This window comes from Neodiprion fabricii, chromosome 4 (genome assembly GCF_021155785.1).
Source record: "Neodiprion fabricii isolate iyNeoFabr1 chromosome 4, iyNeoFabr1.1, whole genome shotgun sequence".
NCBI lineage: Eukaryota > Metazoa > Arthropoda > Insecta > Hymenoptera > Diprionidae > Neodiprion > Neodiprion fabricii.
In genome coordinates, this window is record NC_060242.1 from 35813785 (window position 1) to 35830498 (window position 16714).

Consider the following 16714-nt stretch of genomic DNA (forward strand, 5'->3'; position numbering starts at 1 on the left):
TGTGTAAAATATTTGTTTCATTTTCACATATTTTTGATTCTTTTAATTTTCCTTTTTTTTTCTTGTTTTCTTTATTTCTATCCTGTTTTTTTTTTTTTTCGGAAACGGAGGAACGGCAGAGGGCAGGGGTTCCAGATTGCGTTTAAATAATGTACGAGACGTGAAGTGGGTTCTTTAGAGAGTTGTCTGTGCAGAGAAGCAGTCAGTCGTTGGGCTTGGGCCGTCGGGGGTTCCCCTGCATCTTTATGTATGATATTGTAATGGCGTTGAGTGGCGTCACTCTCCGGGAACTTTCGTTCGGTTCTCCGCTCTCTGATCCCCCCCCACCCCCCTCTTTCTCTCTCGCTCCCTCTCTTTTCCTCCGTAGGTAATACAGAACAGTTGCGTCGGTATGTAGCAGTCAGTGGAAGAAAAACGCGGGGTAATACGAACTGCGTGCAGGATCAGCGTGTCCCGGGTCAGTGATCATACAGCACTGCGTGATCCGGTACGACGATCAAATATGATTAAATACGATCAAACGTGGCCTACGAATATACGCACACACTCTCAAACACATATATACTCGAATATATCCATACCTAATTTAATTTGAGACGCGGTTCGCGAGTGGCGCCCCCGCCTCCACCCTTCGCAACCCTCGTCGGCCTTGCATCGAGTATCGCGAGCCACCGCAACGGGGCTTCCTTCTCTACGTCGAAACGTTTTTTCTTTTCTTTTCTTCTTTGTTGTCCTATATTTTTTTTTTTTTTTTTTTTTCGGACGAAGGCATGCAACCGTGGTTCGGAATGATATGTCACGTAGTCGATGTTGGGGAGTCGATCTGATTGTGAGCTTAAAAGTTTCCCGGAAATATCGGCACCTACACCGGTTACTGCAGATATTTTACTACGGTTTACGCAAAATAGGCTTATATATCTGTGCGGAAATCTGTTTTACCGCTGTGGCACCGTGTTAAGAGTCGATCATAAAAATAATCTTTAGTTTACGCGAAGAGAAAATATTTCTTGAACCGCCCGTAAACGCGACGATACTTTTGTTCTTATACAAAATTAGTAAGTTTTCATTAAATCGATGAAGGCATTGATGATTTTATCAAATTATTTTTCATAGAGACAGAATGCAAGCAGAGAAGTGTATTGTAATGAATTGATAAAATCGTTAGCAAAACTCTTTCCGATTTCATGAAATTGCTTACCATATACATTGTTATAGAAACGATAAGTAACTTTTCTCAAGTCGAATAAACTTTTCTCAATTGAAATGAAAACTAGCTTATTTCACAGTGCAGAATCAACAGACCGTCTTCTCCTCTCAGTGTGAAAATTGAAAAATCGAACGCTTTTACGATTCTGGCACAAACGCATGCGAGGCACAGATACACTTTCGCTGATCATCCGAAGTTGAGAAATTTCAAAAACGAGTATAACCACGTGCATGCGCAAACGTAATACGGCTAAGAGGAAAGAATAAGAAACACAGCATGCCTGCGATATACAGTTAAACAGAAAAAATTTATAGATCAATATATCGTACATACTCACAGTTTTCAAGATATTTTGAAGATAGGAGATGTGTCGAGTTTCGCAATCATGCGGATCTGAGTGGGCGGAGAACGGTTTCTTTTTCTTTCCGCGAAATGATCGAGATAAAAATTGACGCAGGGCACAAGAGTTGGTGGTTGTCGAGGGAAAAACGGAAGTAAAACACGTCATGGTAAAATTACAAATCGATATGAACACGCGGTTGTTATTTATCAACGTAGTCTATCGCCGTCAAACAAAACCGTTGTAAAGATAGGCAAGAGCTGCTATTCAATTATTCAACTGCCCGACGAGACAAGCTAAGTGATTCCGCGAACAAAAACTTACTTCCCACCGGCCTGTTAGTGCCTTCGCACACGTGGCATTACAGCCACTTGATGATACATTTTACCCGTGGGCTCTGACTTTAGTTCCAACCCTCAACTTGTTCCGATTGCATTTTTGTCACTGGATGAATTTACCGGATCTAAATGAACCTGCAAGCTTGAGTCGGCATACATTCGTAAGGGAAGGGATGTAATGACTGCGCGCTAAATAGAGTCTGTTTTATACTGAGATGAATAAGCGTCGCCGTCGGTGTTTCCAGAGAATTACAAAGTTCAAAGAAAACCGTGGGGGTTGGCAAGGGGTTCAAGCATAAAGAGATGAGAGAACAACATGAGATTGAAGAAAACGTAGAGCAGATAAGAGAAGGCAAATAAAAAAGTGTAAAGAGGAGGTCGTACCTTATGCCCACCGTGCAGAGTATCTCTGTAAAGTAAACAGAAAAGAGAAGAGTTAGAAAAATGGTCACACGTAACGGATATATCTATAACAGGTATAACGACGAGTATGAGACACAATAAGATATACAGGTAAAGTACACAATACACATATTTGTAGTTATTAAATATTATTTTTTTTTTTTCACACTCATAGGTATAATCAATCAATAAAAACAAATCAGTGTTACGAAGGTAAGATGCATTAAAATACAGTGTACGATAAGTAAAAAAGAGAAGTCAGTATAGACAGGATACAGTAGAGATAAGGATGAACATCTATTACTTTGTTTACCGTGCACCGTGAAGGGTAATAAAGAGAAAAATTTTGGGAAAAAGATTGTCTTCTCCATTCACCCTTTTCTTTTTCTCTTTCTGTCGTTCTCCATTTGACGCTGCATCGGAGAATATGCGAGAGAGGGTTATTCGACACTGCAAAATCGAATGACACATCGATGGTCGTGTAACATCAAGTTACGGATCCATATCCATGTATGCAGTGTTTGATGGATTAGCCTACAAAAATATTCCGACAATCTGTAGTTCTGTTTCCGAACTGATTGAAATTGGTCAAACAGACAATGTGTACATGTAACGCAATGTTAACTCGAACGTCGTTTTTGTAATTAATAATCGATCGGCGTTGTGAGCGGCGATACGATAGTTATAATTTTTTTTTTTTTTTTTTTGTAACTCAAGCAGGCCGATTTGCACGAGCGAATTATACAAATACGCTCCAAACTACAACCAGTCATTTCCAAAGCTGAATCATCTGAGGCTCAAACAAAGAGAAAAAGAAATTTTACAACAATAATTAACGCATTATTCACATGGTCATCAAGCTGACTGCGAACTCGTTGTCCAGCTGTTCTAACTTCTGTCGCAATTCGATCTGGCCAAAATAAGCAAGGAATTGAGCTATGGTCGTTTGTGAAAGTTTAGAATGGTTTCTTTATTTTTTTTTTTATACCTTAACGACTACGTCGCGTGTTGTTGCAATTGAGGAGAAATGAGCTGTTTCCAGAAAAAAAAAAGTGAAGAAAGTTCAGGAACGTGCATTACAACTTTGTCATATGGCATTTAACGAACAAAGGGCGCGAGTGATATGAAATATTGAAAAGTATTTAAAAATAGAAAACGGATAAATAAAAGTATGCTTTCAGGAAAGTAACGCCGTCGTAACGAGACATAAATTGAGATTGAACAAAAATATTTCCAACTTCCATACAATAATGCCCACCTGAAAATTGGTCTTTCGATTTATCCTCTGCTGTAATTTGTCGTCAAATATAATAGAAACGCAACACGAGAGCGGAGAGAAAAAGCTTTATGAAAAGTAATAATGCTAACGAGGTTCACTTAACTTTGGCTATGGCGCTATGGCCACGCGCTACAACACGCTGTCTATAACTCAAAACAAATTTATGCACTGTCACATTAAGAAAAGAACTTTCTTTATGCGGGAAACTGATCGCTTATCGGGCTAATGTATGCATAAAGAAGTGTCCACTTCACTCTGCACGCAGGACACACATCGGGTGGTTGCTTTGAGAAGTCGGCTATTTTTTCAGACGATGAAGAAAAAAAACAAACAAAAAAGCAAAAAAAAAAAAATGCGAAATTGAGAAGGGAAATGAATTGTTTTAAAAATGCGTCGTGAATTCATTTCACACGCCATAGAATGAAATTTACGTTTAACGTTCGGCGCGTTGAACAGAACCAAGTGAGAAACGTTGTTCGAAATGACCTAGAAAATTTTTTCATGCATTGTTTCAGGACACCCAGTGTGCAAACGGACGTTCGGATGACGATAATTTTTCCCAATTCCATAACAAGTCAATATCAGAATACGTAGTGCTGGTTTTCAGGTCAACCAAAATGTACCTAAGGAAAAAGCAAACGACAGGTGCTCATCAATTTTCCGCCTAACGTGCACAGGTATTACAATAATGAATATTTATCTACTCAAGAATTATCGATTCACTGTCTAAGCATTGTACAATCGTCATTGTAATGTCAACGATGATTCGACCGAAAAAAGACAAGCTCATGCTTGTGTACAACGGAACTGCGTTCAAGTTCTTGTACGATGATTGTAGGTATAACAAGGTTTTAATCATGTCAATATTGTCATAAACAGTTCCGATTAATCGACAGTTAACCGTGCAGCATGCATTAGACAAGCATAATTTCGTTCACAAATTGTCGATTGGCTGTCCGAAGCCGTCGGTTTTTGATTTCCGGCGGAATAGAGACGCTCGTTATGGGTTAAGTGGTTTTGTCACTTTCTACCTACCGGCGCTGACAGAGTTTCCAGTTTACCTTGAAAGCTTCAGGGATGCAATCAATATCTGTCGATTATAGGTCGAGCCTCCAGCTGCGTTTTCAACGACAAAGCGATACAACGACATGCCGGTATCCGATTGCATTCGGTTCGTAGTTTCGATCCGTACTATTAAGAGATTGAACATTGATACGGAGGTACAAAGATGGAATCTCGTCTCGTTTAGCCATTTCGGTCCGATCAAGTACGGAGTCAATTGCTACTATAGTCAATGCCAATTAGGATACGGAGCATGTGAAGCGATGTAGATACATACACAAAGAACGTTATGCAGCCACGCATATTATTGCAAACGTGGTTTTCGCTCAGAGGTTATATGGGTTCATATATATTATACATATGTAGGAAATTGTGTCAGAGGCGTAGTTCCTGTATTCCATTATAATCCAAGTCTAATGCAAACGGAATTAGACAGACGTCTCGAACAGCCTTCGGTATCTCAGATTCTCTAGATGGATTCGAACCCAACTGAGTTCTGAATATATTAAGCCAATTAATTCAAGATTTAGGCTGCTGCTCCCTCCGGCTTCCACGCACTGTTATAGCTGGTACACGCACCACTCGACTCTGCATCCGTTAATGCGCGGTGAAACCAAACTCTGTCGCCCTCCCTTCCTCAAAGCGTCGTGCTCCGATCGCGAGCACCGACATCGACAGCCGCGACGACGGCGATGTTGAAGCACGAAAGTGCGATGATCACCCAGTTGACGAATGACGAGAGACGAGAGTCGGAGGTAACCAACTCGCGTCTCAACTATCGTTGATCGGTTGAGGAGGACAACGAGGCTGGGAAGAGTCCCACGCCGGTATATCAGATAGATACTCACCGAAGTTCGGAATCCAGTATTGAAAAATCTGTCCGGTGATTCGAGTCCTCTGTAAAAAGGGTTCCGAGCTCGACGGTATAAGCCGCCTATCATTTTACGTCCTCGTCGTCCCTCGCGGATTTATTATACGGTCCATGAATGGGAACATTGATAAGGGATCCGGATCCTCTTTCGAGGCCGAGCCGCATTGCTTTCAAAAAATGTCCCTGGTTTTATACCCTGTCAGGTTCGGTTGACGGTCAAAATTCCGAATAATTAAAGTCCGGACTGAATGTTACACCGAATGTAAAAATTCAGAATCGTCAAAACTCTGAATGGTTCGAACTGCGAATGGTCGCAACTCGTGGTTGAAATGGCGACTTCGTGGTATATACCAAGATTGGTAACGTTCGTAGTTTTGACCATTCGAAACTTGGATCTATCCGGAGCTTTGATCATTCAATATCAACTATCTATCCGAAGTTCGAGAAATGTAAACTTTGACCGTCGCCGATCAGAATCAACGACCCGGCTGCAGGTATTTTATTTTTTTCTTCGCAACAAAACCATCGCAACATCCCGCATATTCCTCATCAATCGCAGATCACTGCCAGACGACACGCCTACCCGTACCAAACACGAGCCTGCAACAAACATCACATCCGCACGATGCAAACGCGACGTTGGTACACAGAGAAGCTGCGGTCCGTGCACGAGGAGGAGTAGTTAGATCGAGGCGTAGTACCAGGAGAGTAGTCCAATGGTGGTACACGTATATACACAATGCGGAACACTCGAAGCAAGGACATAGATAATCACAGACGTTGCGGTATGCTCTCGTGGAGTATGCGGGGCCAGAGTATACCGTTGGGTTGCGCAGGGATAACATTGTCAAGTGTGTCCTGGTCCGGGATGCGACATTGAGCAGGATTGGCCCTCGAAGGGCTCTTTGGCCAAGTGCGCGCTCAGGGAGAGAGGAAGGCGGCGAGGGAGGGGGGGGGGGGAGTGGTAGAAAACGGGAGATGTGGGTGAAGGGTGGCTCCCTCCCACCTCCCCTCTTCCCCATCCTCAGCCTCCACCGCCTCACCCACGAGTCGAAATGCACAGGGGCAAACTTACGCAGCTGCGACGGGCCGAAACAGCACAGAGGGAAACAGCTACAGGTAAATGTAATTAGGGGTTGATTGAATGGTAAGCACAGAGGTGTGTAATCGCCCGTTCCTATCGGCCGGCTATCCCTGCACGTTATACGTAGGTACAGGTATACCAACGAGCGTCGCTTCGGTCCGGCAGCGGGAACTTCACCCCATTCGCCCCCCTCCTATACTACCCCTAACACACTTCAATTCTGCACCTCGATTCGCCTCACTTCACCTTGTTGTCAACCTTTGGCATCGAGGATCGAGCAGACGTCTAAGGATCACTGGTAGTGTTGCGTGGTATAAAAAGAGTGGCGACAGCGTCGGGAAAACTATCTGCAGATATAGGGAGTTAGGGAAACGTGAGAGAAATAAATACGTTTTTCCGATGGAAAAACATCCTGGTGATCTTCAAGGTTTAACTGTGCTTCGAACATTCGAACAATCTCGATTTTCGAAATAATATCGTTCAATTTTCATGCGCTATTTCGCGGATAACTTACGCAGTACTCCGCCTGTCGGTATGGTGAAAACTGAGAGGATTATAACGTGAGTTGGCGGTGTCGAAATTGACACTGAATACACAAATTTTTGATGAAAAAAATCATAGTATTTTATCTCAGCTAAATTGTCGCCGCTCTGAAGAGGGATGATTCTGACGATAAGTGAACCACAAATTGTGAGAGATGTAAATTTATTTCATTTGTATTTTCGAACGATTCGAAGGTACAGAAACGACGCGTTTTCAACTTATAGATTTTATTTCAAGGAAAGAAATGTTTACTATTCATATACCTATCTATAGTATAACCGTAAATTGGACAATTATTTTTATCGGATTGAGAAACTTCCAGTTGATCTAGTGAAATGAATTCATCACGGGCTTATTACATTAAACACAGAATATTCATTTGCTTTGAATAAATGTTTGCATAGCTAATTCAAATTCAAATAAATTGTTTGCCGTTCGTTTTATTGAGTTGAATTTTTTTTTTTTTTTTTTTTTTCATGTCAAACATTTCATTGATAGAACGCAATCAATTTAAATTACTTAACGTGTATGTAAGTCTGATACACTTTTTTTTACAAAATGTTTGATATGCCATCCTGACTATTGTAATTAGATAAAAAATATTATAAAACAAAAAATGCGATTAAGAACCGCGTATCTTTCCAATATTGATATTTGAATCGTACGCGTGCAAAATCGACAAGACAAAAGAGTTGAAACAAAAAGCTGTGCAAATTAATTTCGAAACGTATACAAAGCCGAAAAATAACACGTATAACAAAATATTTCCTTATCGGTTTTCGTCGTTTATTAAATTGACGCAAAAGTCTGGATTCGGTACACCTAAAAGTTTCCGGCACTCGAAAGGAAATTAGGAACGCGATGATGGACTTACCGGAGTTAACTGCGATGATGCAGATTGGAACTACAACTTTGAGGAGAGACGCTGCAAAGTTCATCCACGCGTAGCGTTCTATCATTTTGACTGTATTTGTACACGGTTTTCGGTATAAATGTTTCACTTTCCGTTCGTCACAGCGTTTTCCGTTTACCGCGTGGGGTGCGATTATCGCGGACGCGGACTTTTCCCATTTCGTCCACAGAATACAAGGGTTGAGTTAATCGACGCGTGTAAAATTATCCAAAACTTTGATTAAACGTAGAAGCTGAAATTCAACCGCAAAAAAGACGGTAGAAATGAAAGAATGTCTCACATCCTGAGAAGCAACGGAAATTTATACCTAGTCACAAAGCTGACCACCAAAAAGAAATCGGCTTGAATTCACCATTGAATTACTCGCATTTCACACAGAGATAGTGGAAATCTTGCGACCAATGAGAATGGGAAAACCGGAGAACTAGGAAAAAATAGGGAGGGATAAAAGAGTCGGGTACTGCAGAAGGAAGTGGCAGGAATAATGGTCGAAGGCTCCGTAAAAGTGCCTATAAAAATATATAAAAGGCTCTTTTAATTTCCGTAAGTCATCAATCCATTCCAGCCGAGCTGATCCGACGCCTGCATGCAAATACTTCACGCTACGTCTACTCGGGTTTATTTTACAACGTTCACGGGATAAATCGAATATTCTTTCCCGAGACCGAGAAGATTGTTGCAACTGGGTCGCTTATTCCGGTGCAAGAGCGGCTTCGAAACGGTTTGCATTAGTTCCACGGATTCGTGGTGCGCCAATTTAGTCCCAATTTTCGATTTGATTTAAACACGTGGCAAAAATGTGGTACAAACCGCTCGGCGAATAAGGGAAAGGAGAAGAGGGGGAGGAACGTTTATTGCCGCAGCGACATGTTGCCAGGGAGCCTGGCAGTTATTATACAATATAAGAGAGCCGGGGTTTACAATGCGAGCTGTACATTTGCATTGGTAATGGGAAACTTTTACCCAACTCGTTAATGTAGTAACCATTCAATCTGCCTCCCCCTTTCCTCTTCAATCCTCGTGGCTTCCCTGCACCAGCTACTATTCAATTTGTAACTTAAAAATTGACAAACCGAGTTAAATTTAATAAAGTTATAATTGCGCTCGATACATATAATGCTCGCTCCTCGTGATCCCCACTTCCTGCGCCCAAGAATACGCCGTCAGGATACGATTCGAGTTTGCGGTACGACTTCTTTCCTGTCTGTTTCACGGAAAACAGAATAAATTTGTCGGGCTTGAGTTATAGTACGATAGCCGACGATAGCCTGATTTCAAGATTGAAAGATACAATCACAACTCAAAAGCCGAAAGTCGCGATTCGTTACATTAGCAGTAAAATTTTCGATCACGCTTCAATTTGCAACGGGAACGACCCGTATTATTCATAAAAATTGGACCGGCCGGCTCTGTTCTTTGACACCGGTATTTAATTATGAGCAGGGATTTTCAACAGGAAGTCTTTAAAAATTATTGTAAGCCAATTATTATACGTACTTTATGCAGCAGAATCTTCAACCCGATGTAACAAAACAGTCTTACTGAAAACTTCTCTCAGAAGGATCGGGTACTGCGGTTAATGTTTAACTACATCGCATTGGAAAGCTTCAAAGCGAATTTGCTCCGCTGCACCGCAAATAATTCGCAGACAATTAGTTTATATATAATTGTACAACAACTGCTGGATGCGTGCGTTATAATATATATATATATAAGCGACGGGATTATTGTTTTCGATGCTTTGATCAATTCGCATGCAACCTAATACAGTGAATTTGCGAATACTTGATTTTCCGCAATATTAAATGTTTACCATATTATATCATCCAACTGTAAATGCTAAAAAACAAGTTGGATTTCAACCCAGATCGTATATTTATGCGAGGAGAAACGGTAATTACGCTGTTTGACGATCTCGTGCAGCGCGTCGTCAAACGGAACGAAACGAAGGAAGAAGACGCGGCGCTTTGTGTTCACGGAGATAACGGATTTGTTGAATTTATCAAATACGGCAAAAAAAAAAGTCTTTTTTCAATCAGAGAAATGTTATTTAAATTTTTTTTTTTTTTTTTCAAGTGGTATGAACAACAATTCGTGCCATCGATCGAAACTCTATTTATTGGAATGGACAAAATATTTCTTTAATCATAACTGATCACCGTATTCGGTAAGGTCAATAATTTTCTTTATCACTTGTTATTTTCTTCTTATCCTGCTGCATACTTGTAGACAGGGACGAGACGAACAGGGTGAAATTTTGGTGAGCGAGAAGGGTGGGGATAAAAATATAGAAAAATTAAAAAACAGAAGGGTCGCGATATTGAAATTTTTGAAGAAGTGAAAGTTCGAGTTAATAAAATTTAAAGGTATAAAAATTCGAGATACGAAGAAGGAAAAGAATAGAAAGGTCAGAATACAGATTACCAAAATGTAGAATCGTCTGAATTCGTCTCGATGATATAGAATTTGACCTTTCTACATTTTGTCTTTCCGTACTTCTACTTTCTATATTTTCAATTTTCTGTACTTTGACTTTCCATATAACGATAATTCTACAAATCAGATATTCGCACCTTTGTAAATTCGATATTTTGACCCTTCTGTCAATCGGCCATTCCAATTTTTTAGCCCCACCCGTCTTCTCGAAGAGTACGAGGAAAACGAGAAAAGACGCAATTTCTACTACCGTGCCTACCCGAAGGGGTATTTTTTCAATTACACATCTGTCCGCGACATGAACGAACGGAGCCGCTCTCGGGCGAAAGCTGTGGCACAACCGACGCAGAAAGAAACACTCGTATTTCATTTTTGTATTCCCGCTGTACATTTGATTCGGATAAGCCTGCGGTACAGGTAAGTAAATGACGCGTACCTCTGTGCCTCGAGGAGACGTGGCCTAGACGCAGAGTGCCTACGTTTGACACGGGTCGTCGTTCCCTTTGCCAGGGGTTTCAGGTCGGCGTCGAGCCCCCGGGGTTTTTCGAGAGAAGAGGCGAGATGGGAGAAGACAGGGGAGGGGATGCAGAGCTCGGCCCCCTTATTTTCCACTTTTTACTTTCCTTCTTCATTTTCTTTAGCCATTTTACATCCACAATCTGAAACCGTTGCGACGAAATTCCTCTTTCTCGGTATTAGCACTATATCACTGTATAAGGGTGATCCCTAATAGGGTTCTTTTAAAATTCTTATGTTACCAAGGGTTTAAACGCTTTTCATTTGTTGAAAAAAAAATAAATCGAATCGTAAGATGTTCCACTTTGCGAACGAAGTATCTTATGAAAATGACGTGGTAAATTATTTTTTTTTTTTTTTGTTCCCTTTGAAATTTTTAACTCGTCGAAGAATACACCGACAATAATGAAAAATAATACACAAGGTTAATAATTTCTCTCGATCCTTGTCTCCGCGTGCGAATCTCGTTATTTTTACGAAAATATGTTACGAACAGCCGCATAGAATATATACATATATCTGTATTTTTCAACTCTTGTACAACATCATGACATAATATCGTGTATAATATTGGCGAATTTAAAGACGCCCGGTAACATCTACCTGTATCCACGCGGCCACGGGAGGGATGGTACGTATATTACACGCGTATACGTCACGGTGGTTTTGAAGAGAACGTCAAGCGCAGTGACGGCCCCCCGAGGCTCGTGCCGCGTTTCAGATTTTCAACCCGTTGCGGTTCGCAAGAAATAATAACGTTCCAAGTGCAGCGCAGATCGAGCGAACGAGAAAGTCAGGAAAACAGTGGGCTGAAAATTGTCAGAAATGTTCGTGTAGCTAGCTCAGAATCAAAAGATTATCCTTCTTTGAAAATTTTCACCTCGCAGTTTTAAGCCGCGTAGAAAATTTTTTTTTCGCACAAATTTAATTGAGGAAGAGCACGGAATCACTGCAAAAACTGGTCAAAGAATTATTTTTTGTAGGATTTGTTCGGTTCGCGAGCAAAGAAAAATTTCTCAAAATAAATTTCACATTATTGTTATTATTATTCTTGTTGTTGTCGTTGTTATTATCGTGTTACGTAGACGGGGATTGGAAGATATAAAATAAGAATGAATTAATGGAATAAAGGGTTCATTTTTCTCATCTTTACACTTTTGTTTAACCTGCTTGAAAAAAGTATTTCTGGGTTTTATTACGCATTCTCATACATATAACAGGTACGAGTCACGTTAAAGTTTTTATTTTTTCTTTACTCTCAAAGATCGTTGAAGAAGAAAAACACGTGAAAATCAAAACACTAAACAAAGTACGAAACAAGAAGTAAAATGAAAACGAAGGGCACATAACGCAGGGAGATTGCTATCTGATGAAAGTTGGTAAAAAAATTATTAAACGAATCTTGAAAATTTTAAATTGCTTTCGTCTGATCTCCCCCTATATTTCTCTCTCCCTCTCTCTCTCGTATTCTTTCTCTGCTTCTTTTTTCTCACCCTCCAACATTGCGGTCAAAACGTTTGAAGGTCGAGTCTGAGGGCGCATAACAGCTCAAGAGCGAGGGTATCCACTCGAATTAAGACTTGACCGTCTAATTCGAGAAGATTTTAACTTTTCGTTTTTTCTTTTTTCCTTGTTTCTTTCTTTCTTTTTTTTTACCTCATACACCCTCACCGCGGCTCTTTTCATCCCTCATTTCTTTCTCTCGCTTCTCATTCCACTTTTCACCTCTTTTTCTTATTTCTTGCTTCATTAATTTTCTCAAATCCCCACGAGCTCTGATACCCGTTCCTGATTCTTCCGAATTTCTCCCCAAGCATTGGTTAAGTGGCGATTATGGAGCCAAATTAAAATAAAAATAAAAAAAAACTCCGCAAAGCCCCAAACATCCGATCACCCTGTCAGCCAATTTCGAATTCACTAATTCTCCCAAAAACTGAGCGTACGATATGATTCACATTACAGATCCAAAATAAAAAAAAAAAAACCAAAAAACGTGAAAAAAACGGGTACGAGATTCAATACACAAGAACTGGAAATGAGCACAAAAAAATGGGGATAAAAAGAAAAACTGCACGTTTCAATGCGGACGGGGGTGGAAACGGAAATCATTGACAATTTGCGGAGAATAGGGAACCTCCCTCCGATCTCTGAATCCACTTCCGGCGCGGCACTTTCGCGAGGTTTTCTCTATTAGGCGCAAAGCGTCGGGTCTGACTCTATAATACATATGTATATATATATATATCCACCCCCATTTCCGTAAATTTCACCGTTATATAAGGCCTAGCGAAGTAGTAAAAAACGAGATGGAAAAAAACGAGTAAATAAAAAAAAACTGAATGTTCGGATGGCGAAAAAGAAAAAAAAAATCCATACAAAAATATTCAATGGGAGAAGCATATTCGCAGCTCGATATTTCGAAAAGGAATCCCCCCCCCCCTCCCTTATCTACCTTCTATTCCGTGTAGGGTATACCTACATCCCGAAGGGTCACGAACGATTCGCGATATCCTGATTGCTGCTTTCGTTGTGCCCTGCACGTTCTTCCCTCCGTCTTGTATATTCCCTGTGGAACTACAAGCTACCGGGACGTCCAATTTTAAGCCTTGGCTCCCCTCCATTTGCACGATCTCGACTATACAAAATTTGCGAATCTTTGACTGCTGCGCGGAAGGATTGCTGGAATATTTTCACATACGCATGTGACGATGATATGTTATCGAAGAGTCAAAGAACGATTTTTGCGAAATCGGTTGTATTATTACACGCTCGTTGCAAAAAAATTAACGAACACATTAAAATCTCTTTCTCCCTATCTCTAGCTTTCTGCAAATAATCAGTTACGCGACTAACACTCAATTTTCAATTTTTTTGTCTTCGTATTCCGGTGCTTTGTTGATAAAGGTGGAACCGACTGGATAATTTACGTATCGCGCATCAACGCGGTCTACAAAGTGTAAAAGCGATGTCGTATCGATGACGGGAAAGCGAATAACAAGAGTGAAATGAAAATTTGAAGTAGGGGTTGAAAAGGAGAAAGAAGGCATCGCGCGTATGAATATGAATATTCCCCAATGAATTACGTCTGTGCGTTATATCGTAACTCGTGTTTGCAAAATATTTTCATAAATTTTCGACATCAAGATTCGCCGACGATACACGTATATACGGTATCAATTACACACCTTATGCCTGTAATAATATACACCTATGGATGGATCATCGGTGCGTATGTATATACGTACTGTACGCGTGTACAGCCAGCAGCGCTTCAAAGTCCAATGAAATAAAAAATTTAATTTAACTAACGAATTAATGAAAAATTCAGCAAAGAAGAAAAAAAAAAAAAAAGGGAAGAGTAGATTCAGGCAAATCCTTTGATGCTGTTTGAGCTCGTGTAACGCGAGTCGACGTTGACGGGAAGCGTTATACCTGATCGCAAAAAAAAAAAAAAAAAATTTTCTTTTCAAAAAAACCACCACCAGACTGCAATGGCCGCCGCGGGCGATCGTATGTACATAAAGTGCAGCACGTAACTGATCGAAATTCACAACCATGTAGGTATTACATATATATATATATATATATATATATATATATATATATATATATATATATATATATATATATATATATATATATATATATATATATATATATATATATAAAATGTCAGGAAAATGCGAGTATAGGTAACGAGCTGTCAAAGCTGTTAATTGAATAGGGAAGATTGGGGTGGATTACAACATTGCCTGACGATCGAATTCGCTCTCGACGTGGAGAGAGCGGATCGTATCAATTCCTAAAAACTAAAATGTTTCCCTCAAACGTCCGTTGGCTCCGTTATCAACTGACGACGATGACACATGTAATGTAAGATACGGATCGACTAGGATGACGTCAGAACATTTCGTAAACTATTATATTGTTCAATTCGCCGAACTTGATTGTTCAAGTTTCACGTTTTACCATTAATATCGTTAGAGATGATCGTTTGTTTTTTCGGCGATCAACGTAGATTCGATCCAATTTGTCGAAGCTGTCACAAAAGTTGTACACATTTCACTTTATACGAGGAAGGAATAAAAGAAAAACAAAAAGAAAAATTCACAAGGGACGGTTGCTTTCTTTTAAAAAATTGTTACGACTTGTCGAATTTGTCCGAACGAATGCCACATCGGGTTTTTGACACATTTCATTCGAAAAATAACTTTATTATGCATTATCGCGTTCCTCGTCTCTTTCAACAACTGACAGCAGGACGCGTTACGAATCCATGAGGTTCGGCTCGACGTCTCACCCTCTCATTAACTTGTCATAACCGCCTATATATATATACCGGGATTTTTTCACCCGCGTTAAATAAATTACGAAAAATAAAAACAGTGATTTTTCATCCCTCAAATAATGCACCCTTTCCCGTCGAACGACAATAAATCACGTTAATTCACAGCCCGACGATAATCTTCGACGGATATTTAACCAATACCATTGAAAAAAAAAAAAAGAAAGAAATAATAAAAATAAATAAATAACGCGTTAGCTACCTATGTATGTGTGATAACATATCAGCGATTCCGACATCATCTGCAGTGAATTACGCGATATTACGAGACGGCGGAAAAATGACGTTTAATGATAAGAGAAAAAAAAAAAAAAAAAATCCTCTGCTCACGGACAAGACTTTTTTCTTTTTAAAAAAAATTCGTGGCCAAAAAAATATCACCCACGCCTATAATTTATCCAATGTCGCATCTCGTTGAATATTCGCGGGAAATTCGTACTGTATGTATAATATTAGCCGACATTACGTGAAAAATAAACACGAGCTGCAAGGGTAGGTTATGCTGTACACTAATTCAGGTTTAAATAAACTATTAGTCTTGGAATTAAATTTGACGTTGACGAGGAAGGGCTCCGAGCAGCGCCGCCCCGACTTTCTTGTATCTCATATAGGATTCTTTTGGATGATGCTGTCTGAGCGAGAACCTTTGCAAGTTGATTACATCGCCCGGAGCTTTTCACCTCTGACCCTTGTGTAATAACTTTATATACAGAAGGATTTTATCGTGCATAAGTACGCGGATGAATTCATAACAATTACGTTCGAATTACAATCATAATTACAGTTTATTACCATGAAAAGCTATTCGATTTAATCTGAAGAAACGATAGATATGAATTTTGAAACTCATTAGATTCGCGATGAATTACAATTTCCGACATCGGCCGGAAAACAACTGCAATGTATTAAATAACGCCGATAACAACACATTTTATCTACAACGAATAGATTCCGATAAAAGACACGATAGAATTAAAATCTCGAAAATTTATCGTGACGATAATAAAAGAAAATAATTCCAGCAATCGTCACATATAAAGTGCGGTAAGCCGAAATTATTTTCCGCAGAGTACATAATCCGTAGACAATATATAAATAACAGGACGAATATTCTACACGGTACGATAATATAAAGGGAGAAGTACGTTGCGCGAAGCGCGCGTTAATTTATCGTAACAAAAAGAGAAGTCGGGTGTAAAAAAGAGAGGTGAAATGATGAAAAGTAAAATTCTCACAGACTCCGGCGTATACGGACGGAGTGAGAAATAAAAATCAGGGGAATAAAAATGTATAATCAACGAGCGGTCGTCAGGGACAGAAGAGCGGCAGGTGCTACCGGACCATTTCCTCCAACACCGTCGGGCTAGTAATATGCATG

General features: G+C 40.0%; 1 protein-coding gene across 1 annotated transcript in view; it reads right to left on the reverse strand.

Annotated features, from left to right (window-relative positions):
• LOC124181005 (polypyrimidine tract-binding protein 1) overlaps window positions 1–16714 on the reverse strand; it is a 346021-nt gene that overhangs the window by 298290 nt on the left and 31017 nt on the right. Inside the window, exon 2 of the mRNA XM_046567062.1 lies at window positions 2270–2294. Coding sequence (XP_046423018.1) covers window positions 2270–2294 — 25 coding nt within the window. The remainder of the gene's footprint in view (window positions 1–2269; window positions 2295–16714) is intronic.